The sequence below is a fragment of the Quercus robur genome, chromosome 11, assembly GCF_932294415.1.
Source record: "Quercus robur chromosome 11, dhQueRobu3.1, whole genome shotgun sequence".
In the NCBI taxonomy this organism is placed as follows: Eukaryota; Viridiplantae; Streptophyta; class Magnoliopsida; order Fagales; family Fagaceae; genus Quercus; species Quercus robur.
In genome coordinates this window covers 1627301-1654090 of record NC_065544.1, presented here as the reverse complement: position 1 = coordinate 1654090, position 26790 = coordinate 1627301, and the positions used below count along the sequence as shown (strand labels likewise).

The 26790-nt window shown below is 34.5% G+C and overlaps 2 protein-coding genes across 3 annotated transcripts; one reads left to right on the top strand and one right to left on the bottom strand.

Moving 5' to 3' along the window:
- Positions 1-1520: 1520 nt before the first annotated feature.
- LOC126707726 (probable polygalacturonase) lies at positions 1521-14233 on the bottom strand. Its single transcript, XM_050407589.1, has 6 exons — positions 14081-14233; positions 13563-14042; positions 9638-9758; positions 6889-7137; positions 3486-3639; positions 1521-2337 (listed from the first exon to the last, which is right to left on the bottom strand). The coding sequence occupies exons 2-6, from the start codon at positions 13983-13985 to the stop codon at positions 1812-1814; spliced, it is 1473 nt and encodes a 490-aa protein (XP_050263546.1). The 5' UTR covers positions 13986-14042; positions 14081-14233; the 3' UTR covers positions 1521-1811.
- A 2997-nt stretch (positions 14234-17230) lies between these two features.
- On the top strand, positions 17231-24831 carry LOC126705961 (photosystem I chlorophyll a/b-binding protein 6, chloroplastic-like). Of its 2 annotated transcripts, none has more exons than XM_050405201.1 (4): positions 17231-17421; positions 17539-17706; positions 17824-17861; positions 24428-24831. In XM_050405201.1, the coding sequence occupies exons 1-4, from the start codon at positions 17375-17377 to the stop codon at positions 24565-24567; spliced, it is 393 nt and encodes a 130-aa protein (XP_050261158.1). In that variant the 5' UTR covers positions 17231-17374; the 3' UTR covers positions 24568-24831. The 2 variants fall into 2 exon arrangements, 1 of the variants encoding a protein (XP_050261158.1); XR_007648481.1 differs by lacking the exon at positions 24428-24831 and adding an exon at positions 18125-18686 and having other exon boundaries at positions 17234-17421.
- Positions 24832-26790: the final 1959 nt, after the last annotated feature.

Here is a 26790-nt window from a genome sequence, read left to right as displayed (position 1 = left end):
CCACACACAAACCATCAAACCAAAGCCAACAACGGCCACCACACCCACCACCGATCCGAATCCACACCGCCGATTTGATACCCAGCCTATTCGAAACCCACCGGAGCAAACCCATTCAAAAATAATCATCAACCCACCACCGATCAACCCACAACCCAACCACAACCTAAACACCGGACCCAACAGAGAAGGAAGAGAGAGCAGAGGTGGCGTTTGGGTTCGTAGAGAGGAAAGAGCAGAGATGGCGTTTGGGTTCGTAGAGAGGAAAGAGCAGAGATGGAGAAACGGAGAAGAGAAGGAAGAGAGAGAGAAGATGTCTGAGTGAGTGGAGAGGAGCGAATAAAATATATATATTTCTTTTAACATTCTGCTACAGTACAATTCTAAGTTTAGAATTGTACTGTAGCACTATTGCAAAATTTTTTGCAATAGTGCGGTTTAGCATTCTTTGATGTAGGTGATTTTATCCTCTACAGTGTTAAAAATGCTTTAAATATGGCTTTAGCATTTCTCAATGCTAGTGCTCTTTCCCCCCACTTTTTCCCAAAACATTTTCATTGGTTTGACGACACATTGAGTTAAAAGACCACATGGGGTCTAGGGAATCTACCCTCCACTCCATGCCTAAAAATTATTCAGCACCAAATGCCCCCACAATGGGTGTTCTAAAACATTGTACTTTAAGAGAACATTGTGGTCATCCTTATTCATCCAGAAAATGAAAAATTAGAGGCTCTTTGGTTCATCAATTTCTATAACTCATATTTCTGTTTCTATAACTCATAACTCAAAAATGATGAGACCCATAGTTAGAAGTCCGTTTGGCACCACCATAACTCTATTTTCATCACTCAATTTTCTGATTTTTGAGTTATGAGTTATGGAAACTAAAAACACATTTTAGCTGTTTTCAGTTTCCATAACTCATAACTCAATGACATTTCCGTAAATAACACTACATGGAGGGACCCATTGTCAGACTGAGCCGCAACTTTTGACCATCTCTTTTTCTTTTTCTTTTTCTTCACTGGGTTCGATGTGTGCGTTTCTTCATCTTCTTTTTTTTCTTTTTCCTTTCACACTAAGTGGCTTCTTCTTCTTCCTTCACTGCGTGCGGTTTCTGGGGTTTTTTTTTTTTTTTCACTAGGTTCAGTGAGTATGGGTACTGAAGAAAAAAAAAAAAAAAATTGCACTGAATGACAGGTATGAGGCCCACAAATAGTATGAAAAATATTAAGTGATGACAAGTGAGTGATAATGCCAAACAGATAGGGTATTTTAAGTGATGAGTGATGAATAATGAATAATAAGTGATAAGTGACGGAAATTGAGTGATGAAAAAAAAAACATCCAAACAAGGCCTTACATTCCAGACTTGCACTGCCCTGTGTAAAGTAAGATAATTGAAGTAAAATGTAATATCTACCAAATCAAACCTCTACAATCCATATCATCGCGTTGGTGTTAATGCCTTAATATTGAGCAAAATCAGACCATTTGGAAATTTTAAAAAAAAATAATAATAATAAAATTGATATTTGAAGATTGAGAGTCAGAGAAGTTCTCACCGAAAGGATTTGGACATGGTACAAAATGGTTCCTATGAGTATCAGTAATCCCGTGAATGTATACACATCTGACATTTTTTTGTATATACAACTCCATGAAATAAGAAAGCTATAAAAATGAATTATAAAAAAATTCATAAAGTAAGAACAATAGCATCATCTGCTTCCAACCTCGAACCATAACTGCCTAAACCATTTCTTATAGACAGAAATTGCAGTCATTGACCTCTGCAAACCACCTTCTCAAAAATCATAATCTATATCTGTTATATTCTGGGAGGATGAGCGTTTAACAAGCTGTTCTTGCTCATCGTACCGATCAAGGTTTTCACAAGGAGCAGGGAAGATGGTCCCTATTACACGGCCTTCAACGAAGGCACACTGGAATATATGCTTCTTCTTGTATGTTATCCCTACCGACATGTCTCGGAAAGTCACATTTCTTACTGGAATTTCTTCACTCCCATGGATCCTGACAGGGACACGAACTCCCTGGCCATGGACACTAGTGAAACTTATGTCCTCAAGCACTGGGAGAGCCTTTCGATCATACCCTTCATCAGGGTGTTCATTGTAGTCTGTCTTGATGACAATTCCAACACGGACATTGTCAAATGTAAGATTTCTGTAAGTTATGTGTTTCACATATCCACCTCTACCAGGGGCAGTCTTGATACGGACAGCACGCCTTGAACCCCAAACAAGGAGGTTTTCCACAGTGACATGGGATACACCACCAGACATTTCACTGCCTATTGATATGCCAGCACTGTTGCATTTCAGCCAAAGTGGATCTCAGTTACTAACTAAACACATAAACTACCACATGCAAAGAAATCTAGGAGTGAAGTAATTGAAATAACCATTTTCCTAATGTATTTTAGGACAATAGGGAATGCATGTCAATTAACCAACTACAACAAAAGCAAAGATACCATCTACAAGGAAAGCAAAGGTAGCAGCTGATTTAACTAGTATAGTCTACTGAGTTTGTATAGGCATACGGTCAAATCCCATATTTCCCCAAGGATGAGAATTTACTGAAGGTTAGCCTCATTCACAGCAATATAGTACACAACGCAGGGCCCAAAAGCCACATTGGTAAAATGTCTTTACAGTCTTCGCTCAAGGTTGATGAACGCAACAAATTATTTATACTAGGCATTATCCCACTACTAAAAGTGATTCCTTCCTTTTATCTTTTTTATTTTATTTTTATTAAATGTGACTTCTCACATCCTACTTGGAAGCTTGTAAGGCTAACAAATATCTTGCAACAATTTTTTTTTTTGGATAAGTTACAAATTTCTTGTAACCAAAGCTCAAATTGGTTTAATGCAAAATTTCAGAAGGTTGTGATATAAAATTGAGTTTGCTTATTTTACAAAATACTAGTATATGAATTTATAATGAACCAAATGCACTCCGACCATGACTGCAATTCTGCTACAAATTTTATCTTACTGTGAGGCATTTAATACAGTTTGGATTTCTACAATCTACAAACCATAAACATGAGTTGCAGTTACATAAACAGAACCAAATTGATTATAGCCAGCTATATTCAAATCATTCTACTTTTGAATTAATAAAATATATAAAGAAAATGGAAAGAAATTTACATCTATTACACAGTACTAGACGGGTGGTAAAAGCAAATCTATTCCAGATTTTCCAATAGATATCTGGAAGTAAAATCAACACAAAACCTTAGACAAAAAGACACTCTACAGTACAGGTCAAATTCATTCATGAATACAATCATATTTGCAGCTCAAGGGCAAACATGAACAGACACATATATCCAGAATTTTCATCTATTGATTTTTTTTATTATCTGCAGATGCATGACGGTAATATTTGGATGCGATGAAATGAAGCACCATAAGTTAGAAGCATGATGTCTAAAAGTTTTACCTGACCATAGAGCGAACAACTAGGTTTCGAATGAGTATATTTGTTGAAGGCCGTCCATAAGCAATGCCATACTGATCCCAGCCACTCTTAATCGCAATTCCATCATCCCCAACGCTTATATAACAGTCCTCAATCACCATATCCTCACATGAATCTGTTTGTACCACATACAAAAAAAATAAAAAATAAAAATAAAAACAAAACTTTGTTGGTTATTATTGTATAACCCCCAAATGAATGAGTGATTAACTCATAAAACTTAAATTACTGGAGCAACTGAATAAATTTTTATTTTTTATTTTTATAAAAAGCCCTAGAGCAAACCAATGGGCTGCACTCAAAAGATATTGGGAGATAACCCTGTGTCACAAGGTTATGATGCAGCCATGGAAGATTAAACTTATTTTATGAGGGCCATGTGTGAAGTCCAATTTAAGTAATAGCTGTGTGGGACTTATTATTTAGTTGGTATCATTGGCTTGGGAAGCATAGCTCTGATATTTGGGATTTGGTTCCAGGTTGTTTAATGTGAACTATTTGGACTGAACGGAATCGGCGGTTTTTTGAGGATGAGGGGAAAACTGCGGTTCAGTTATTAGAGTTTTGCCAGCGGACCCTCTTTGATTGGTCTCGATGTTGGGGTTTCATGGATTGTTCTACCCTTTTGGATTTTCTTTCATTTATTAGAATAGATTAAGGGCTGCTTCTGTCTTTTTGTTCCTTTTTTTCCTTTGTTCGCTACCGTGAACTCTTTGTGTTTCTCTTGCTATTCTTTTATTAATAATATTCTCTTCTTACTTATCAAAAAAAAAGTAATAGCTGTGTGGTTTTAAAGGTTAAAACAATTTTTAGTATGGGTTTTAATTTAGCAAGTTATGGTCAATTTTGTATTTAGGGGTAAAGCTATAATTTTTGGAACCCTTGCAAATGAAGGATATCTTGGTAGTGTAGTTGAGTCTAGAATTTTCAAGCAGATCCCAAGTATCTTAGGTTTTATTTTCTTTGAGTTGAAGTTAGTCTCTTATTATTTATTACCTAATTAGGCTTTAGTTTACTTGTCAAATTACAACTCTTCTTCTTTTTGTTTTATTTTATTTTATATTATGAATCAATATTAGACGTCTTAATACTACTAGTTCAAAAACAAGTCCTTATATATATATATTTGTGCCCAATGTACTAAAAAAATGGAATTGAAAAAGTAAAGTATTGAGACACATTGACCTTATTGTTCTTCCCTCCTCCTCTCACTCTCTTTTTCTTTCTTTTTGATATATTGTCATTGTTCATAGTACCATTCATAGACTCTCTTGACGTGCATTGTTCATTTGTATTCATGGATTGTGGAGAAATTCAATTACTGTTTCATTTTTTTTGCCTCTTTTCAACCCTAAATTATAATTTTCTCTTCCCTACAAAATCCTTTAAAAAAGTTCTAAACCCTAGATCCACAAATCCTCCTAAACCATAACCCACCACAAGCAAATGTAGAAGAATCCTCTGATATGCTCTATTTCAAGCTAATATTTGAATGCACTAAACAATTTCTTGTTAGGGTTCCAGGCATACTGAATTCTCTCAGGCCACAGTGTATAATTTATGTATATACATAGTATACCATGTGTTTGTGGGTTGAGGAAAGGTGGGAAGGTGAAGAACTACCAGATTGAAGGCAAACATGAAAATAACAATAAAAGTACATCTTGCTCAAATAGATGCAAAATTCCAAGTTTTATTGTTCCTAGCTCACATGATTTTCAAATTTCAAACACCCATGCAACATCACATCAATCATGATGGGAGGTGTGTGGAGCCTGATCTACTGTGTTAGTTATGCCGATGATTCGGGTGCGTATAGACCCCTGAGGGCCCAGATCAAACAAAATTCCAGATCAAACAAAATTGGTGTACACTTTTTGAGGATATATCTGACATTTGATTACACTTTAGATGCCCTTGGCCTTTTATTGTAATTTGGCTAAAATACCATTTTAGTCTTTGCATTTTGGAGCCACAGTCAATTTGGTAGCAGTTAATTTAGTCATTGTTACTTTCAACTTGCAGTCAATTTGATCCCTACTGTTAACTTACTAACAGAAAATGCCTACGTGACAAACGTTGTACACAATTGACACACACATTGCTAATAAAATTAAAAAAAAAAATATTTATTTAATTGCTATCTAAGAAAACCACACCAGCAAGAATAAAAAAAAACCATTAAAAAAAAATCCCCAAATTTTCTTGGAGTTTCTTGATAGCCAAACACAACCCAAAAAGCAACCCACACACGAAAATCAAACTCAACCAAAAAAATTCACCATGCTATGCCAGTGGCATGGGGTTGGGTTGGAGTCTATGGTGGCTTTGAGAGCTATGAGAGTGAGACTGTCTGGGGTTAGAGAAGAAGTTAGCGGAAGAGTGAAAGTGATACTAATAATTATTACACTACGAAAGCGGGTTAGCTCAACAGGCATTTTCTATTCTTGTTTTGGCAATGAGAAATTGCTATTGCAGAGAGTGAGTTGAAGAAGTAGAAGTAGAAGGAGGGTGTTGTCATGTTTTGGATTGAAGTTTGAACTTGTTAGTGGAGGTGTTTATCAAGGTGATATTGGAAAGTGGTGCTATGCAAGCAATGTGGCTATGCAGTTTGAATTTTCCTGACCACCAACTAGCTTACACAAATTTGATTCTTCAGTAAACAACTCAAGTGCTCTCTCTTTCTCTCTCTCAAGTCCATTTATATTCTCTCTTTCAGATCTGGGTTGTGCTTGCCCAGATCTGGGTTCAAGGTCCACCACCTTGATGGCATGCACTCACCAGATTTGATGGTGCTGCTGCCTGCTGGAGTTTGTGGTGGTGTTGCTGTGTTCGTTGTAGTGGCTTGGAGTTTGCAGTGAATTTTTTGAGTTGAATTTGATTTTTGTATGTGTGGGTTGCTTTGTTTGGCTGTCAAGAAATTCCAAGAAAATCTGGGGAATTTTTTTTAAACTCATCCATTAAAATTTTTTGTTTTGTTTTTATGATGTGGATTTTTTTTATTCTTAAAACTGTTGATGTGGTTTTCTTAGATAGCAATTAAATAATTCTTTTATTATTTCCGTTTGCCATGTAGGCATTTTCTGTTAGTGAGTTAATGGTAGGGACCAAATTGACTACTATCATAATGTAGGGATCAAATTGACTATGACTCCAAAATGTAGGGACCAAAATGATATTTCCACCTAGTAATTTTCCTACATGCGTAAGACCCTTCTATGGTTCTACCAAGAGTCAATCCAAAGAATCAATAGTTAGTAATGATGTCCACCTCAACAGAATATATCATGATAGGGCAGCACCTATCAACTGGTCACACATTAATGAGTGTGTGTGTAATGATAACTTACGAGAAAACACTTACCCGGATCTATTCCATCGGTGTTAGGAGCTTCAAATATGGGAGCTAAGATTGTAACATTTCTGATGGTTACATTCTTGCAGTCATATGGATGAAGTGTCCAAAAAGGAGAATCACGCAAAGTTATATTAGTGATCACAATGTCACTTGACCACATAATCTGAACAAGTGGGCCCCTAGTGTGGTTAAGGAGTTTCTGGCGATACTTCTTCCACCATGTTTGACCCTGTCCATTTATGGTACCATTATGCCCTGTTGATGACCAATAACACAAACTAGAACAAGTTAGAAATTAATAGTTCATCAAGATGATAGGTACATAAGCAAATCATACAAAAGTTTAAAACCAATCAAATTATGAAACCTATATGGCTAGTGGGCACAAAAGCTATCCATCGTGTGATAGTTTGATAAGTATGATTTGCCTATCAAAAAAATGATTTACAGACTAGTAGTAGATATTTCATTGTAATATGAAAAGATAAATCAACTGCTCCAGTCAATGTGGCAAAAGAGAAATTTGAAGGACATTCTTTTAATGTGTCTTTACATATTATGGGCAGAGCCAAGAGAGCAAGTTAAGAGTCCTTATTTGCTAGAAACAATTAGTTCAGCTACTGTTAAATCACAAAATACTTGGACAACATTTGAAACTGATATGCAGGTAGTGGGTCGTTTAAGTCATAATTTTTACAATTCCAGGATAATTCTACAAAAGATTTTGCTTCAGTAGGAGAGGTATCAAGCAGAAGCAATTTCTTTTTTTAAGCTTTTTTTAGTGGTAAGGGGCCATTAAAAATGGAATGGAATGTATTTATGTAATGGAAAGGAGTAGAAAAGAAAGGAATTAAATGAAATTAGTAATCTTGTTTGGATGTTTTAAAATAAAGGAATGGAAATGAATGAAATGTATGTAATCTTATTTGGGTATTTGGGGTTAACATTAGAAGGAATGGAACATAATCTTTTTATAATAACATTACTATCATACTCCTATTTTAGAATAAGATCTGAATTTCATAAAACCATAAAACCTAATTCCATTTTCTTTGATTCCTCCCAATTTTGGGGAGACCGAAAATTTGAGATTCAAAGGAAAAAGAGAGGAAAGAGTGTTTCATCCTACCCATTCCATTCCCTCCCACTTAAACTCTCAAACAAAGGAATGATCATTTCATTTCCTCTATTAAAACTCTAAAACAAGGGAATGGATGAAATATTCCAAAATGATTCTTTTCATTCTATTCCTTTCCCCCCATACGGAGTGTAAGTATCTTAGGTTTTATTTTCTTTGGGTGCAAGTTAATCTTTTATTAGGTTTTAGTTTTACCAGTCAAATTAGTAGTCCTAATACTACCCGTACAAGAAAGAGTTAATACATACATACATACATACATACATACATACATATTGTGCTTAATATATTAAAAGGAGATGGGAGTTGATTAATAGAATTATTGGGTATATTGAGCATTGAGGCATGTTGGCCTTTGTTTAATGTTTTCTCTCTTTTCTTCTTCTCTTTCTTATAGAGTTATAGTACTGTTCATACAACCCCTAAACATCATAACACCCTCTCTTTTTCTTCTTCCTTACAACCCCAAATCAAGCCCTTTCTTTTACCTATCAAAACCCTAAATTCCCACATTTTCTTCTACCAAATAGTCATAAAAAAACTCATCAAAACACCTTTTAATTCCTAACACAAAAACAGAACCCTTTCTTCAACAACTTTAAATCCAAAATCCAGAAATCTTCTTAACCCACTGCAACCGCACGTGGACAAATTCCCTGGTTTGTCCTAAGTCAGTTTAGGAACTAGCCATCCCATACTCCATCCTCTCTTGGAATTAACATAGGATGGTCAACAGCCACTCAGTTGTCCAAAGAAACAATATCATAACTGCATATTTACGATTAAATCACTATCATTGATTAGTGGCCAATTCCACCCAAAAGAACACTGTTTTGTGTGTGTGTGTTAAGTAACACATGGAGTCCCCACAGTGATCACCAGGTTAATGTGTAACATTTGTTCTGAACAATATCTTTCTGTGGCAGCACATTTGGGGGTGAGGTAAGGCATCTACATGTGTGTGTGAGTGCTTGATATACATCCTTGCCCCACTTCCTGACAACTTGGTTGCTTTACCAATTAGTTTCTGTTATGAGTGCTTAAGAAGTAAGTTCCATCTATGAAAATTAAGGGATTGTAAGTTCCATCTATGATAAATTGGACATTTGTAACCCGCAAAGGTTAGCTCAATTCGAGTCCCAAGATTATCCGATACACGGTTCTTGCAAGCGGGGTTGTGTATCCAGGGTTTACTTAACAGGGGTGGGTACATGAAGTGACCTGGCCCTACCTTAAAGAGGCCCCTCATCATTCAAAAAAAAAAAAAAATTGAACAGTTGTAGCCTTGTAGGTTTCATATACAGTCTCCATAAATCCACCATAATTTAGTTAATGTCATGGTTGGTTGGTTAAAAATTTCTCAAACTGTAAATTGCAAAATGTAAATAGGGCTACAGAAAATAGGGATACTTGCATGGGTTTTCACAAGGAAACTTGCTCAAAAGGTCATGTAATATTTAAATTGACTCAAGGAACTTGAGTGGGTCTTACACTCGGTATCTTTTCTAAAATCAAGGCATATTTGCATATTATTTTAGTCACCTCTTAAGTCAATGTCTTTGCCATGAATATAAAATTTATAATAGCTTCACCAAATGAGAGGATGAAAAATATGACCTGTAATAACAACATCTTTGAGATTTTGACCATGAATCAAACTCCCATACCGAGGTCCAGGATGCTCTCTCCCATAACCATATGAAGGCAAAGGAGGCATTAGTGGCCAATACTTCTCATCCTGTTATACATCACATAAGATGACATATGGTAAAATACAAAACTTTAGTGAAGAGAGAGAGAGTTCAGTGGCCATAACCAAAAGAGATAACCAATTAGATTAATTTTGGTTCAGCCATTACATGTATCCTTATTCAGCAACCATGCAAGGCATGTTATCTAAACCAAGTAAAATGCAATTTCTGACATATCAATTTGTTTAAAGTGACTACACATGATGCAACCAAATGATACCTATACAAAAATGGAAGCACATTTTTATAACAATGGTCTGATGCAGACTTATTACCCCCCCCCCCCCCCCCCCCCAACAACACCCACACACACACACACACACACACACACACACACACAAAAACAAATACACGGACAGAGAGAGAGAGAGAGGGAGGGACTTCTAGAAACCAGAGGTTTAAACTTTAAATTACATTAACTTTCTTTTTCCAAAAAAAAGATAGGGTCCTTTCCTTTTTGGTCTGTCCAAAATATATGAGAGTTTTAAAAAATGAAAGCATTTATCCATTTAGCTTTCTATATTATCCTTAAATTTGAGCTACCTGTCTTGGCCCCCCCACAAGGGCATTTTAGGAAGATAGAAATGTTATTTTGTTTCATTAAAAATGCAAGCCATTTGCAAACTTGCATCTATTTTGGGGCTGAGATTATCAAATTGTCAAATTCTGATATTTTATCAATGGAACATCACTTTTAGTGGTAATTTGGGTGAGGATTTCACGGCTGTTGAAAAGCTGTCAACCATTTGCTAGTATTAAATATTGTAGTATAGCATAAGATCTTTTTTTTTTTTGATAGGTAGTAAAGCATAAGATCTTAACAGTGTGCTGATGAACTAGCTAAGTTTTGTTCAGTCAAGTTTACCCTGATTGTCTAAAACAACCTCCCCATTTTGTGCTTAGATTTTAACCTGATTCTCACATGTTATGATCTGCCATATATATATATATATGTGTGTGTGTGATAATTCAATTGTGACAACCAGTGGGAGAGGGAGGGGGGATATATGCTTAGCTGGTCAATGAGTTTCATCATTTAATCAATTCACTATACCTCCAACACAGTCTTAATTTTAACATATCTACGAATTAATATGTGCCCAATATGAAGAAACCACGTATACGGATATACCTAATCACCTTTGTATAAAGTAATTAAATATAAATACAATAAATTATTATGACGATGGGCTCTAATTGAAGTTCTATGATAGGCATGAGATGAACTTATCAAATATATCTCTATTTGATGTATATCCTTTTGATATTGAGAATTCTGGTTTCTCAGATCCTCACATTGGTTCCCTCACCTAAGAGTTCTTAAATTTTTTTTTTTTGATAAGTAAAGGAAGATATATAATAAAGAAGAACTCAGCCCCGTACATAGGAAATGTACTAAGAAGGCAAAAACATCAAGAAACCAAATTACAAAGATCAAACAAAGCAGGAAGAGATAAACAAGAAAAAGCAGGTAAAACTAAGCACCATTCGAGAAGAGTAAGAAAGAAAAAAGACTTAAACTCAAGAATGGACCGTTCACGACCCTCAAAGCTTCTAGCATTCCGCTCCCTCCAGATACACCACATCAAACAGTGAGGCACCATCCTCCAAATAACTATATTACGATGACGCCTGAAGTTGCAAGACCAACAGTCTAACAAATCCACTACCCTTTGCGGCATCACCCAGCAAAAACGACCCAAGCAAAAAACCATACTCCACATCTCAAAAGCAAAAGGACAGTGAAGGAGGAGATGATCAACAGATTCCCCAGACCTTTTGCACATATAACACCACTCAAGAATAACAAGATGCCTCTTCCGAAGGTTATCAATAGTTAGGATCTTGCCTAAAGCAGCAGTCCAAGAAAAAAAAGCTACCCGGGGGGGAACCTTCGAATGCCACAAAAGTTTCCACGGGAACGATGTGACGATAGAGGGGGAAAGAGAGTGATAATACCCGCTCACCAAGAAACCCCTACTGCTGGCTGGCTTCCAACTAAATTTGTTAGAACCAACACCTCGCACCTTAGTGGAATAGATCAAACCCAAACAAGAATCCAAAGATTGAGACTCTTGATCATTCACTAAGCGGCGAAATTGAAGGTCCCAAAAAATTCTCCCATTAGCATAGCACAAAAACTCAGAGACCGAAACATCCCTAGACCTACTAATATTATATAAGTCAGGAAACACCTCCTTAAGAGGACGATCCCTACACCACACATCAATCCAAAACTTCACACGAGTACCATCACCCACATCATACCGAAGGAACTTAGAAAAATTCAGCCAGCCTTAAACTTATAAGTTTCGTTGGATACCCATAGTGACCAGTCAGCAACATCATTACATAGTTTGATTAAAAGTATTAGGACTTACATTGACCCTATGTTCAACATGCATATACTTAACAAGTACTCCTCATTGTAACTGAGGACTGAGATGTCATGGAGGTCAAAAAAATGGTTCCCCAAGAAACCAGAATATACAACAGCAAAGTTGGATGTGAGCCCCAATTAATAATCGAAAGGGCTGAAGCAGCTTTGTTGTCCCTTTATAGTAAGGGGAGCATCCTCAATCTGGTTGAATATAAATCAGAATCATGCTCAAGCTGAAAATGTTGAGAGCTCCAAAGTAAAAGGTGTACCTTTTACAACATCTAAATCTAGATCATTACGGCAAGATGTAGCTCATCCCTACTTTCAGTAACTTCATGATGAAAGCTACATAAATCATACCTACGTCTCTAGGCACAAAGGTGTCTCATTTCATCGATCATCTATTGCCTGAATTTTGACCTTTTTTTTCTTCTTCTTCTTGTTTTTTTTTTTCACCCTATCTACTGACAGGTATTCCCACACTCTGGGATACACAATAACCATCTTTTTTTTTTTTTGGTTGCTAAACAACAACAGCCATCTTTATTCTTAAGATTGTGGTAGTTAAAAGCCATTATCAATTCCATGGTCTAACACAATATTATATCAGGTGATTAGTCAGCGTTCCACCAACTATAAGATGTGCTTCATCAAAAACCTACATGAACCAGGTTTTCACAACGGATATTAACCCTATTTACATCAATCGTTTTCATATTCACTCTCATTGATCGTAAGACTTCCTCCAGATATTCCAGAAAATCTTTTGTGCACACAACCAAATAGAACCTTCCACTCAGTACCCATCTTATAAATAAGAAAGATTTCCTCCACCAACCACCCCCCCCCCCTCCCCCCCCAAATTTTTTTTAAAGGTAAGACCTCATATAGATTACATACTGTTACAAAACCAAATTAATTTAATATACGGACTCCCATGATTTACAATTAACCTTTTCATACTCCCCATACAGAAATTGTTGGTATCCCAGTATTACAACATAAGAATGTTCCAAAGTATGTAACAAAACAAAACAAGACCAGCCTAGTCTTCAATAAAGCCCTCAGACTAATCAAATTATTGTTGCATTTCGTTTCATATCCTAAAATCAAAATCCATGTGAAACCCAAAAAACCTTAACCATCCACCCTAGTCTTGTCAAGATTATAATTTAAAAAAAAAAAAAAACCCAACTTTAACATTACTGTCAAATCACAGGGACCTAAACACAAACGTCATGCCAGCCACTTCCAAGTTCTCAATTAACCAACTATGAATACCCAATTGAAATCCCATGACCATTTCCATTACAACAAACAGATCATAGTAAAAACAAATCCAAAGGAACTTCACTTTCAAAAACAAAAAATTAGCATAACCCAAATTTAAAAAAAGAAAAAGAAATCAAACCTGAATTCCAAGTATTTCAGCATCTTGAGCAAGGAACAAAGTCATATGACTAGTTAGATTAAACGGCGCCGTAAGCCAACGACCAGGAGGAACATTAAGCTGTGCACCGCCTCTCTTTCCCAACTTAGAAATTGCCGAAATCGCTCTCTCAAAGGCCTCAGTGTTCACAGCGACCCCATCGCCCACAGCTCCAAAATCCGTGAGGTTAAACGCCACAGGTCTCAGCCTCGGCAGTGGCTTTCCTTGGCGAACGCCGCGACCGAACGCGAAAAACCCATCAACGATATTCCTCTGCCAAACGAAAACCGAAGCGAAAGCAACGATCCACAGCACCACGAACAGTGTTCTGTGCGATGTGAACAGAGATACCAGTGCCCTCTGGTGCTGTAACCGTCCTAGTGCCGCTGTTAAACTCTCCACCATTGTTGTTGTTGTTGTTTCAAGTGTGAGTTTTTCGATTTGGTTATCATGGGCTAGTGCCTAGTTCTTTTTTTTTTTTTTTTTTGAGAATCAAGTGCCTAGTTCTTTGTACTTTGGTTTTGGTTATGGTTTTTTGGGTTGGTTGAGATGTTAATGTTTGTAATGTGTTTCATTCAGAGTCGGGTGTATGTGGGGATTTCCGATTTTGTTTTCTTCGGTTTTTATTTTTTTAAAGTTTGGTTTGGAAATTTAGTAAGTACGGCAAATGACTGTTGAGTATATTTTAAGGAAAGAAAACTACATTTATTCCTTACTAACTACATTGTTTAATTTCTTTCTCTAATGCTTATCTTATGCCCAATTTTATTACATGACATTTCTTTGAAACAATCTCAAAGAAAACTTCAAAGAAAACCTCAAAGAAAATTTCGCTTTAAGATTGCATGAGATATTACTAATTACCCAAATCTTACAATAAAAGTTCATAGATTTGGACCTATTTTTATTTTTTTTAGTAAAATAGGAAGTATATTGATAAACCGTTTGAGCGTCTCTTGTACGATTCGCAATTCATAATTTGACACTTTAAAATTTTTTTTTTCTTCTTATAAAATTAATCAAAAGAGTTCTTCTATTACCACAACAAAATCTCATAAGATGTTAACTTACCACAATTCAATGTAAAATAAAAATATTACATAAGAACCCGTTACAACTCGAAACAAGATTATTGTAAAAATGTTGTGAGATTTTGTTGTGCTCGTACAGATTCAACATGTTTCATACTTTCACAATCACTGATATGATTAGTTGTGATTGGAGGAACATTATTTTCAACTAAGTTCATCATCAACACGTCTTTTATTTTGCAACAATCACAACAAAGCTTGTTGGTAATTGTTTGTGTTTCAATTATTAGTTTTTTTATTATTTTATTTTATTTTAAACTTGATTTGAGGATGTGAAAAATAAGTGTTGTTTTCAAGTTGAAATGCTTGTATTGCCATACTTGTTCGTTCTTGCATAGTTTGGAAATCGGAATGCTGACTAGTTTTGTTATAATTATGTTTAGCTTAGGCTTGTCCTTCATTCATTTTTGGTGTAGTTGCCAAATAATGATTCAAGTAAGATAGAACAGAAACTCCTCTAGATGGTAGACACTCGATACAAATGGTACTGGATTTCACATAATTCACCCTATTTTGACGTTTCACATGATTCACGCTAATAAGATTTATGCAAACATGCACGATAATAATTGAGATCTCAAGTTCCCAACTGTTACTTGCATGATCTTTTAATTACTCTTGTGGATTCCACAGTTAGTTCAACTGATAAAGTTTTTGATGGTTGAATAAGAAATTTAGAAATTAATCTCCACTTATAGCAAAAATCGATTGGCGTCTTGGTTTGATGATAAAAAGTTATCATTAAGAGTGGATGCCATAAGTTGAAAGCTCTCTCCAAAAAAAAAAAAAAAAAAAAAAAAAAAAAACTACTCTCAAATGTGACACCTCCTCATATTCTTTCATTTTTTTTTTTTTTTTAAGTATCAGACAATTTTGTAAGATTAATTTCTGAGGGCATTTCAAAATTTGAATCTAGGATTCATAATACAAAATAGAATGCAAACCATATGTCTTTTTTGAGAAACTGTGAGGTATGATTGCACAACATATTGGTTAGGTGAACTGGTGAGATGTTACAATCAGTCCAATAGGTCATTGCGAAAGCAGTTGATGAGCTACTACTACCTAACCAACTTACTCAACTCAAGCAAGCAGATCGGGCAAAGTGGCAGCATGTAGCAATATGAATAATGAATCTCTCGGATCGGATTATCATCTTGTTTAGTCTCACTTCCTTCAGGTTCCATCTAATTAATCTATATTGTCTCCTAAGATTATCCTGTGGATATCTTTTGTAATGTCATACTGTTTAGGATGTTTTTGTGATGTAGTTTCCAAACTCAAATTGGTCTCCCATCCTCCCCTTAAGTTTTAAGGGACTATTGAAATACAAGCCAAATGAGTCCTAAGCCCACTGTACTTGTAGTCTTGTAGCAAACTCCTTTTACTTATACACAATTCATACGTCTACGTATATAGAGAGTCCTTTGTATGGGTCGGTTTTACATACACTTAAATATATAGAGAATTCATTCTCAATTCTAACAGGAAGGAAAGAGCTAGGTACAACAAGTGAGCTAAATGACAATTGTTATGTGGCATTGTCGGTATTTCAAAACAATGGTTTATTTTTTGCTAAACTCAAAACAGTGGTTTATGTATATGTCACTAGAGCAAAATTAAGCCTTAAAAGTCATGGTTATTTCTTTGATAAGTTTGTTTCTAACAAATAATTATCTTACACATCTGGTATACGTAGCATTCTCTCATAATATATGGGTTCCACAACTGTGTGAGACTCATATGCTGTGAGAGAGATGTTGTATATAATAGATGCATGAGATACCTACTTATTTTTTATATGGCTAATTATAATGGGTTTTTAAACTCCATATCTTGGACTCGAAAAAAAAGAAGTTTCCATTTCATTCTTTATGTGAGAATCAAAAATAGGAAGAGAAAAATCGAGAACACATGAATTACTTAGTTTAGCTTAATAATTGACGTCCATGGATTAAAGCTCTTGATGCCTACATATTCATTATACTGAATTATGTATATTACACAATGAAACCAATAGGGGTATTTATAGCAATTTAAATCCTAGACTAACTATACACTAAACCATTAGTTATTAGTCTTATAGTATAAGGAGAATACTTTGCTTGCACACCAAGTAGGATTGGGCATGGGCTTGACTTGGATTGGAATTGTTATTGTTATCGCTTTAAAACCTTCCATTGAGTAAGAAATTTGATCCAAGATCTTACATATGACATCAAGAGATTTTCTCAAATAGTTTAATTAACACAAATAAAAGCATAACCTATTCTTTTCTTGGATAGAACAACAGCATAAGCTGTAGCTGAGATCTTGGCCCTATTGTTGAAGTTGGGCTCCCAATGAGATAACTGGATATCAGCTTAGGCCCAATCACTATGTTTCCAAATTGAGCTGGGTGAACTAAGGATTGGGTTGGGTCCAGATAAGTAACGCAGACTAATATTATCACTAGACCAAACTCACTACTATGCAAGCCCATAAATTCACAAAATTCATTCTCCCAAGTCCAATCCCATATCCAAAACACGTGCCAAGTTCAATGACCATTGGCTCTTAAGCCTCTTATGGTCCGTTTTGTGCCAAAGTTATGCTACACCATCATGAATATTATCCATTCTACATGGACTAGATAAATCATCAGACAAAGCAGCCTGCAAAAAGCCAGAGTTGCACAGCTTTTGCAGGAACATTTTGTCATCAATGGCACTAGCCATTGCTTCTACTGCATTGTCAAGCCTCCCAACAAGGTCAACATTTTTTTTAAAAACTCCAGGCTTAGCATTCAGATAGATTTTATTGCTTGCTTATACATGTACAGTACTTTAAAGATCTTCATTTATGATGTTTTTTAAAATGGGAAACAGGGAATTGCATAAAAAAATTTCTCTAGGAAAATTCACAACTTGCTTACCTGGGAGGAGGACTAGCCATTTAGATGCAACAAAAGGAGTTTCAAGCGTATGTGAACCACTTCCTCCGGATAGGCCATTGTGGTTCCCTGGCAGTTCACCTCCTGAGTGGCTTGATGGCAGGTATCATCACTACATAAATCTGTAGTATTGGAACTCTTTTCATTGCTAATTTAAATTATAGAGCGAGTGTTATGGCATCATGAAGACATCATTTCTTTCTTTTTCTGTTAATTGCAGTCTTCCTGGCGATTTTGGCTTCGACCCACTTGGATTAGGTATGTGTTAATTTGTATATTCTTTATGTTTACTGAACCAAAAGATAAATTCTATGCCATGAAATGTGGCAAGGAAAACTAGATCAACGGACATGAAATGGGCTATAACATATCATTTGTATTTATTTCAATTGAAGTTACTCTGCAAAAGCACCTTAAAGATGGTTCTAGACTAGACTTGCAGTACTGATAACCAGTCTTGGGTTTGATTTGTCCCTCAAAGGGAGATCATGGGTATTTAAAGTTGTTTTTTTGCAACACAGGAGGAATGAAGCTAATGGCCCGAGTGATAGGGATGCATATATATATATATATATATATATATGGATTGGGATGGCTAAGTGCAATTCTACTGATTCTCTCACAGATTTTTTTTACTTTCTTTACTTTTTTTTTTTTTTTTTATTTACTTTTACTTATTTTTTATATTGAATGGCTGAGATTTAAAGTTGTTTTTTGCAACTTTAAATCTCAACCATCCATACCAATTACAATCTTAGTCAACTAATTTAAATTTATAAGTTTGCAATCTTAGTCAGAGTGGTGGGGTAGTACGGCTGCCCGAATGGGACAAATTAAAGGGTACATAGGTATATGTCGAAAAAGCAATTGCAACTAATCTCAATACTGATTCACCACAAGGTCGAGTGTAGTACACCCACCAATAGTATTCTGCAATATCAGATTTTATTTTATTTTTTGGACCTAATCAATACACACTTTTCTTACTTTGATTCCTTGGTCGTAATAAGGAGTTTCCATAATTAGGTCGGGTGTATTACACCTACCAGTAGCATTCTGCCATGTCGGAATTTCTTAAAGCTAATCGATACACGCTTTCTAACGAATACAAATTCCTTGGCAGTAATGCTGATAAGCATTCAGCCATATCAGATTTTTTTAAGCTAATCAGGAGTAATAAAAAGTTCATGTTTTAAGGGAAAGGCAGTGTTTCCTAAAAAAAATTTCCATATAAAATCGAAAACGGTCGATGCCATCGAATATCCCGTTTTAATTAAGTATCTTTTGGGATTGGTAAATCAAAAAAAAAAAAACAACTCTTCCGATCAATCAAAAGTGTAGACACAGGAATCAAAATTTTGTAGTATGAATTTTTTATAAAATGAAATGACATAAATACACACTTTCTAACTTTGATTCCATGTTATATAGTAATACACTGTTTCCATACTAACATCTTGCCATATTAGATTTTTTTAAAGCTAATCAATACACATCCACACACAATTCTATTTCTCTGTTCAAACCTGAATTCAATGCTACGGCCCTCTCATGCTTTGAATCCGAAACAAATTAATATAATTTAAAATAATAAATAATAAACAGTACACCTTCTTTACCTACAATGAAAACCTTGACTTGCTAAGACATTTGCCGGCTTTTGTGATCTTATTAAGACTGCGTTTGGTTCTATGTAAATCGAATTCCAAGTGTAAAATGAATGCAGGAGAAAGTGAATTCCTGTAAGGAAAATGACATCCGGGTGTTTGGTTCTGCAATGGAAAATGGTCTAGAAAACGATTTCCGATGTTTGGTAACATTTTGAAAATGCTATTTTCCTACAATTTTTTCACATTTTCTCAGCTCCCAAACAAATTTTATAACAAAAAATTTCAAAATATACACTCAACACAATCAAAAATCAAAATAAAAACATTTTTTATTCACAAACTCGGTGAGAAGAGGAAGAAAGAGTGAGAGATTGAGGGAAAAAGAGATAGATTGGGAAAGAGAGGATCGGAGTGGATGGAGGCGGCGACGGCCAGATTGGGTGGGTTTGGAGGTGGAGTGGAGTGGGCTGGTGGTTGGTGACGGCCAGATCGATGATCGGTGGTGGCGGCTAGATCGGCCAGTGCGTTGGAGAGCTTGATGGAGCATGGCCTGCGGTCGGTTGTCAAGATCGGAGCTCAACCTGTACTCGTCAGTGCATCTGGCGATTGGAGAGGTGGGTCTTGGGTGTTTGTGGATCTGTGATGAGGGAGGGGTGGGCTAAGATCTTCAAGTGTGTGATGTCTGTGAGTGCGTGTGAGGATTGTGTGAGAAGTGTAAAACATTTGAAGGTAAAATAAGAATGTAAATGGTTTTACGGTCAAAGTGTAAAAGAATTTTAGGTTGACCATATTTTCCTTTGATACCAAACACACACAAGGGTGTAAAATAATTTCCTGAAAATGTTTTCACCCAAAACAAACGCAACATAAGTCAATTTGGTCTAGGATTGGGCCTAAATGGGGAGGTAATTTAGGGCTTGTGCACACTGGACTAAAGTGGCACATCTTTACCTTGATATCAAATAAGATGAAACAGTTTCTTTTTTTTCCTTGGGTCGAGATGATTGAAGACAACTTTGTTCTGTTGATTTTAACACTTTTCGGACAAAGGAGAAAGCCATTTTCCTTTTTTTTTTTTTTTTTTTTTTTTTTTTCAATATAGATTATGTGAAATATTGCTAATTGATTACCTTTGTTTCAAGCTCTATAACTAGGATGACTTCGTCTACCATGACTTTTGAGTGGAGTTGTGGTGTGTCTTTATGTTAGAACCCATTTCTCTCTCTGGTGTGTGTGTTTGTTTCTAAAAAAAAGGATGACTTCGTCTAAAAGCACATGAAGCTGGCTCTCAAGTCCCAACCCCGCATTACTTGGCCCATTGACTTTTGTATTGAAAGACAAGAGGCAGAAGAGGAACACACTACCAATACTGTTCCAACAGTAAAGCTTAAAACGAAATTGTCGAGTGCATTAGTAAAACACGCAAAAGGATTAAAAAAGGAATGATGTCGTTTTCTAAACAAGTCCGAGTTCCATAACTCTAAGCCAAAACGTTATTGTATTGATTAAGATGAGAACAACGCCACATGTTAATAATAGATTCATTCTAAGTTAGTTAGTGCTAATGAGTTTGTTATAATTAAAAAAACTCAGTATTTTCCACTTCTTATTTCCTTTCTCTGTTATGAATATATATATTTGTAAAACAAAGAACCTTATGTAATTCAAATTAGCAAATATAGTTTTACGTACGGAACAACTTTCCATTTGTTTGAGTAAGCTTTTCATGGTATCAGAACTCTGATCCATATTCACCTATATCCATGGCTTTGCAAACACAAATTCATCTTCAAACTCCAACTCACTACCTACCATAGATAATCCAATTCCTCCAATCAATCCCTCATTGCTTTTACTATAAAAAATGTCTTTCGAAATTTATGAAGAGCTTGACATACGTCAACCAAAGGTAATTGAACTGTTTTCAATGGTACAGAACAAATTTTCATTTATTTGAGTAAGCTTTTCATGGTATCAGAGCTCTGATCCATATTCATCTATATCCATGGCTTCTGCAAACACAAATTCATCTTCTAACTCCAACTCACTACCTACCATCGATAATCCAATTCCTCCTATCAATCCCTCACTACTTTTACTATAAAAAAAGTCTTCCGAAATTTATGAAGAGCTTGACATATGTCAACCAAAGGTAATTGAATTGTTTTCAATGGTTCGGAAGTAATCACAACTCAAAATTACTCAAAATTGTTTTGAAAATGATACTAAAAGATGATATTTGCAACTGTTTTTACAATAACCTTTTAACCATATATAATTTTTGAATGATACTTTTTGCATTTGGGAATTAGAAATCTTGGGCTTCAATTAAAATACAATTTTTTCCTAATTTAAATCTAAAATGAATAAGTTATGGCCATTTGAAGTTGGGCCATCAATGTAGTAAGAATTTAGTGTTCTTGGTGAGTCTGCATAAGTGACTTCAAAGCTGCATATGCACACTCACAAGGCTGCATATGCAGCCTCACTTCCAAGACTTATATTTTCCATATTTAGGGCATCAAAGCTTTAATCTTCGAGATGGGCCACATCACTGACCCTTAGGAACATCCAAAAACCTCTAAAAACCCTAGCTTACTGATATAAATATATATATATATACACCCACCTTATGCCTCCATCCAAAAACCTAGTTAGAGAGAGTGCCTCCACTTTTCTAAAACCCTAGTCATCTTTAATAATCACTCACACAACACTTTTGCATATTTTTTAATCTTCACAAACCTCTCTAGAGTAGTATTCTAAGGTATCAACTAATTTTTAATTTCGTTTTCAAAACCTTTTAAAAAATATTATTCTTGAGTTGTGACTACCTAAGTTCTATTGTGTTCTTTGATCTCTCTTGTATTCTTAATCTTATCTCTATGTTATAGGCACTGAAGGGTCAGTTAAAAAAGCTCTAAACTCATGATCCTAAGCTAGGTGAGTCTTCTATCTATGATTTTTTCCTTTACTTACTAGGATTCACATGAGTTCATTGATATAGTTTCTTTAAATTCTTATATATATATATATATATATATATATATATATTTTTTTTTATGTTTATAAATCTTTTGATATGTATTAATCTGATCTTGGGTTAATTATAATTTGTTCTTATCATTATTATTGTGCATTTACTTAATGCTTATGTTAATTTAACATGTTCTTTGTGTGATGATAACTTGAATATTCATATATGATTGGATAAACGATTGTGATATTTGTTTGATGATTTTAATCTGGCCATGATATAGTTTTTATTTAGTTTTGGTGTTTACTTTTGTTTTTCTCTTTAATTTAAAATTGCACATGCAATTGATTTAATTTGAGATGTAGAATTCTAGTTTTTGTGTTAGGATGTGTACGCATCATCGAGACTACGAACACAGGATGCACAGGGTTTTGATGCTACATACGCATGATTGAGTATATATACGAATCCCAAACCTAGAATGATCAAAAACCTTGTTTTTATCATATTGATTGTTTTTCACATTTTATATGATTTTGTTTGACCTTGCATCCGTAAAGTTTAAATCTAACAATATCAATTATTATTATTATTACCATATATATATATATATATATATATATATATATATTGTAGAATCTCATTTTATATTGTCTAGAGATGGCATGTAAGGGTGTAAATGGGTAAAGTTGAGGATTTTTTTTTTCAATCTAACCCATCATGGTCGGGTTGAAAAAAAAAAAAAAACCCAACCCAACCCACCTAGATTGAATCGGACAATTTTTGTCCTTTTTAATTTTTAATTTAGTATTAGAACAACACTAATACAAATAATTATGATAAAATTTATAACCTAATAAACCTGAACAACCTGAACATAGCACTAAACCAACACAAACTATTTTATCTCAACTCAAAGTATGTAGGATATCATATAGTTCTATCCCAACTCAATTGATAAACAAAAGAGTAAATAATAAAATTATATAATATATTTTTTAAATATATATTAAATATATGTGGGTGGAGTCGAGTTATGCGGATTTGTAAATCTACTGACCCGCACCAACTCGACCCATCGTAAAAAAATCTTTTGACAATCCAACTCAACCCACCAACTCCTAAAAACTGGGTTGGATGAGATTGATTTTGACGGATTGGCAGGTTGATTACACACCCCTAATGGCATGTATGTGTATCAAAATTTTCATATTTATTGTTTATATATTAAAACATAATATTTTAGTATTAATTAATTCTGACTTACCATTTCATAGTTACTTAAAATAATTCATCATAAAGTTCTATATCATATCAAAGGAAATAAATTTCAAAATGAATCATTAGTTTATCTTAATAGACCAAATTTCAAATATCAAATCAAAAAAAAAATTTATGATGAATTAAATAAATAACTCAAATTGCTCCAATTTCTCTTGACAATGATATCAAATAAAATAATCATATTCAAATTCCATATTCTAAGAAGAAAATTTAAAAAAAAAAAAATGAGCCAAGAAAAAAGCTTAACGTTTTGTTCACATACATGCCAAAATTTAATGGAACATATTGGAATAAACCAGAATTTAGGATGAGATGAAGCAAATTGGTGATTTATACCAATTAATTGATTTGTTAGAACGAAATTAATAATATTGATGTGAATTAGACTATTAGGGCTTGATTACACTACTGAATACCCGACCATTTGAGTTGATTGTGACATAAAATTTTTTATTATCCATTTCACAACTTGCTAAAGTTGTAAATTGAAATTTTAGTATCATGTTTACCACGCCCTTCATTGAAAATATTTTATTTTGGTGTGTAGTTAGGTGTCCCTAACATTATTCAATCATGTTAATTGGTGTGAAAAATTTATGTGTCACTGATAATTCTTATTGTTTTGTGGGCTGGATTAAAAAAAAAATGTAGTCTTTTTTGCTCATGTGGACTAGAAGAATATTATGCAGAGTGTAAAACTTGCCCCCACGCGCAAGTTCTATTTTCGGCTGAGGCTTGCAAGGCAGTCATTGGATTAAACTTTTAAAGGCTTGTGACCTATTGTTGGCTTTATAGTTTAAGCTTAATTTAAATTTGGGCTAGGACTTGGCCTACGAGGGAAGATAATTCAAGAATTGTGAAAACTGGGCCCATGAGGTGCACCTTTGCCTTGTTTCATAGTCTTATTTTTAATTTTTAGCCAAAAATGATAGATTGTATTTATAATTAAGCAGAGTTTACTATGGGAAGGAGAAAAGTCAAGGAAGTCAATTTCGTACCGTACCGGCCAGTGCACTGGTACAAGTACACTCTTTGTTTCGTACCGGAAAAAATACCAACCGTATCGGCGAAATCCGGTTGTTTCAGTCGGTAAAGATGTTTCGGATCAGTACAAATAAGAAGAAAAAAGAAAAAGAAAAGAAAGAAGAAGATGAGAAAAATGGGTCTGTGACTCACTGACTTGGTGCCTAATGATTGAGATCTATGCTCCAAATCTTTCATTTTTTTCCCTTTTGTACCCTTTTCTAATTTAGATCCCATTCCTCTTCATTGTAGCTGCCACTGCAACTTCTTTATTCTCCTTCTTTTTCTTCTTCTTTTTTCTTGCGTCTTTAGTTTCTTCACTACTAATGCACTACAACCGTGTGCTTTCTTCTTTGTCTTTCAAATTTTCTTATCTAATATTTAGTCAATGATGTCAGATGGTTGGGTGGAACTATGAAACACTCAAAAGTGTTGAATATTTTTCAAACTTGTCTTTAGTATCAATTCATTTCCACCAACCACGTGGCCTATGCTCTTAACTTTTTGTTTGCCCCTGTACCTTACTTTTCTTTCATTACCAAGGTATTAGGCACATGTACTGATGTATATATACATTATTATTATTATTATTATTATTATTATTAATGTTAAGTAAATTGATGAGACTTGTTTTTAACTTGCCACTCCAGTAGTAACTCCCCACAGTCACGTAGAGGGACATAAATATATATATATATATATATATATATATATATATATATTACACTATATAACTACAATGGTACACACTAAAATATATTTACGTTGTTGGTTTCTCTCTCTTTTTTTTTTTTTTTTTTTTTTTGATGAACTTGTTGGTTTCTCTAAAGTATATATTATTATTGTTGTTATTGATTAGATGAGTGACATAAATTTATCATTTTAAAATTTTATATACATACATATATATATATATATATATATATTTATATCTATATCTATATTAGCAGTAATCCCGAAACGGTACACCGGTATTGACCGGTATCCGAAATATATGGTACCCCTGGTTAAACCGATACAGCCTCCGGTATGGTACTGACTTCCTTGATTAAAGCAGGTATCTCCTCAAGCCAAACCAAGCATTTCTTTTTCTCCTTAGCATACCAAGCTAATTCTTGAGTCACCTTATCACGATATCCAAAAATGGAAGTATAAAAAATGCATCTGTTGGAATATTCAAAATGATATCTCTAGAGGGCAATATCTTAGACAAATTTGATTTGTTAGTATTAAATATCATCAACCATATATGAGAGAGAGAGATAGAGAGAGAGTCATTGGCATGGTGTGTGTATTTTAATGGAACTTGTAGCTAATTTATATTGTGGTTGTTATCTTTCACATTTGCTGCAAAAAGTATTAAAATCAACACAAAAAAGTTCTCTTCACCTCAACCTAAAAAAAACAAAAAAACAGAGAGGAAGAAGTTGTTTCACCTCACTTGAAAAATTTAACCAAGGTAAAAATGCACCAATTTAGTTTAGTTCACATAAGCCCTAAATTACTTCCCCTTTTAGGCTAAATCCGTGCCTAAATTGGCTTAATGAGATCACAAAATCCATCAACCATCTTAACAATCTTATATACATGTTTACGGCTCCACCCTCGAAATATTCTTTTGGGCCCACCTTACAAAAAAGACATTCTTTTGCAACATCAATAATAACAACAACAACAACAACCCCCATTCCATGAAAAAAAATATCTACCATACAAAAAGGAAATCAGTTTGGACTAAAATTCCACTAACTCACAAAGATTGTTAAAAGTAAAACTATTGTTGCATACATTTAATCACATTACCCATTTAATGAGTCTAACAACTTATTTAAATAATACAAGTAAATGTTTTATCGATTGCCACATAATGGAACTAAAAGTAGATATATCAATCTCATTATCATGACTCAATCCCAAATGAAAATTTTAGATAAGGCACTAAGCTCTAAAATTAGAATAGAGCATAACTAACTATCCAAATATAATAAGCCAAACCATCAACACCACATTTAAATATCAAATCTCTCAACAATTCATCAAACTAAAATATGAGCAAATAAAGTCTCCAAATACATCCTCAAATAGTCTTACGATTACCAAATTTACAACCCTAAAAAAACACAACAAAGCAAATTTTTATTACATAGTTCTCAACTACATATAGTCTTCAGTTCATAGCTCCAACAATCACTAACTGGTTGCATTAAGAGAGTCCACTGCACTAATCTGAAAATGGTGGAAAAAAGGGGTGTGGTGAGCTAATAGTTGAACAAGAGACTGCATCATATGATAG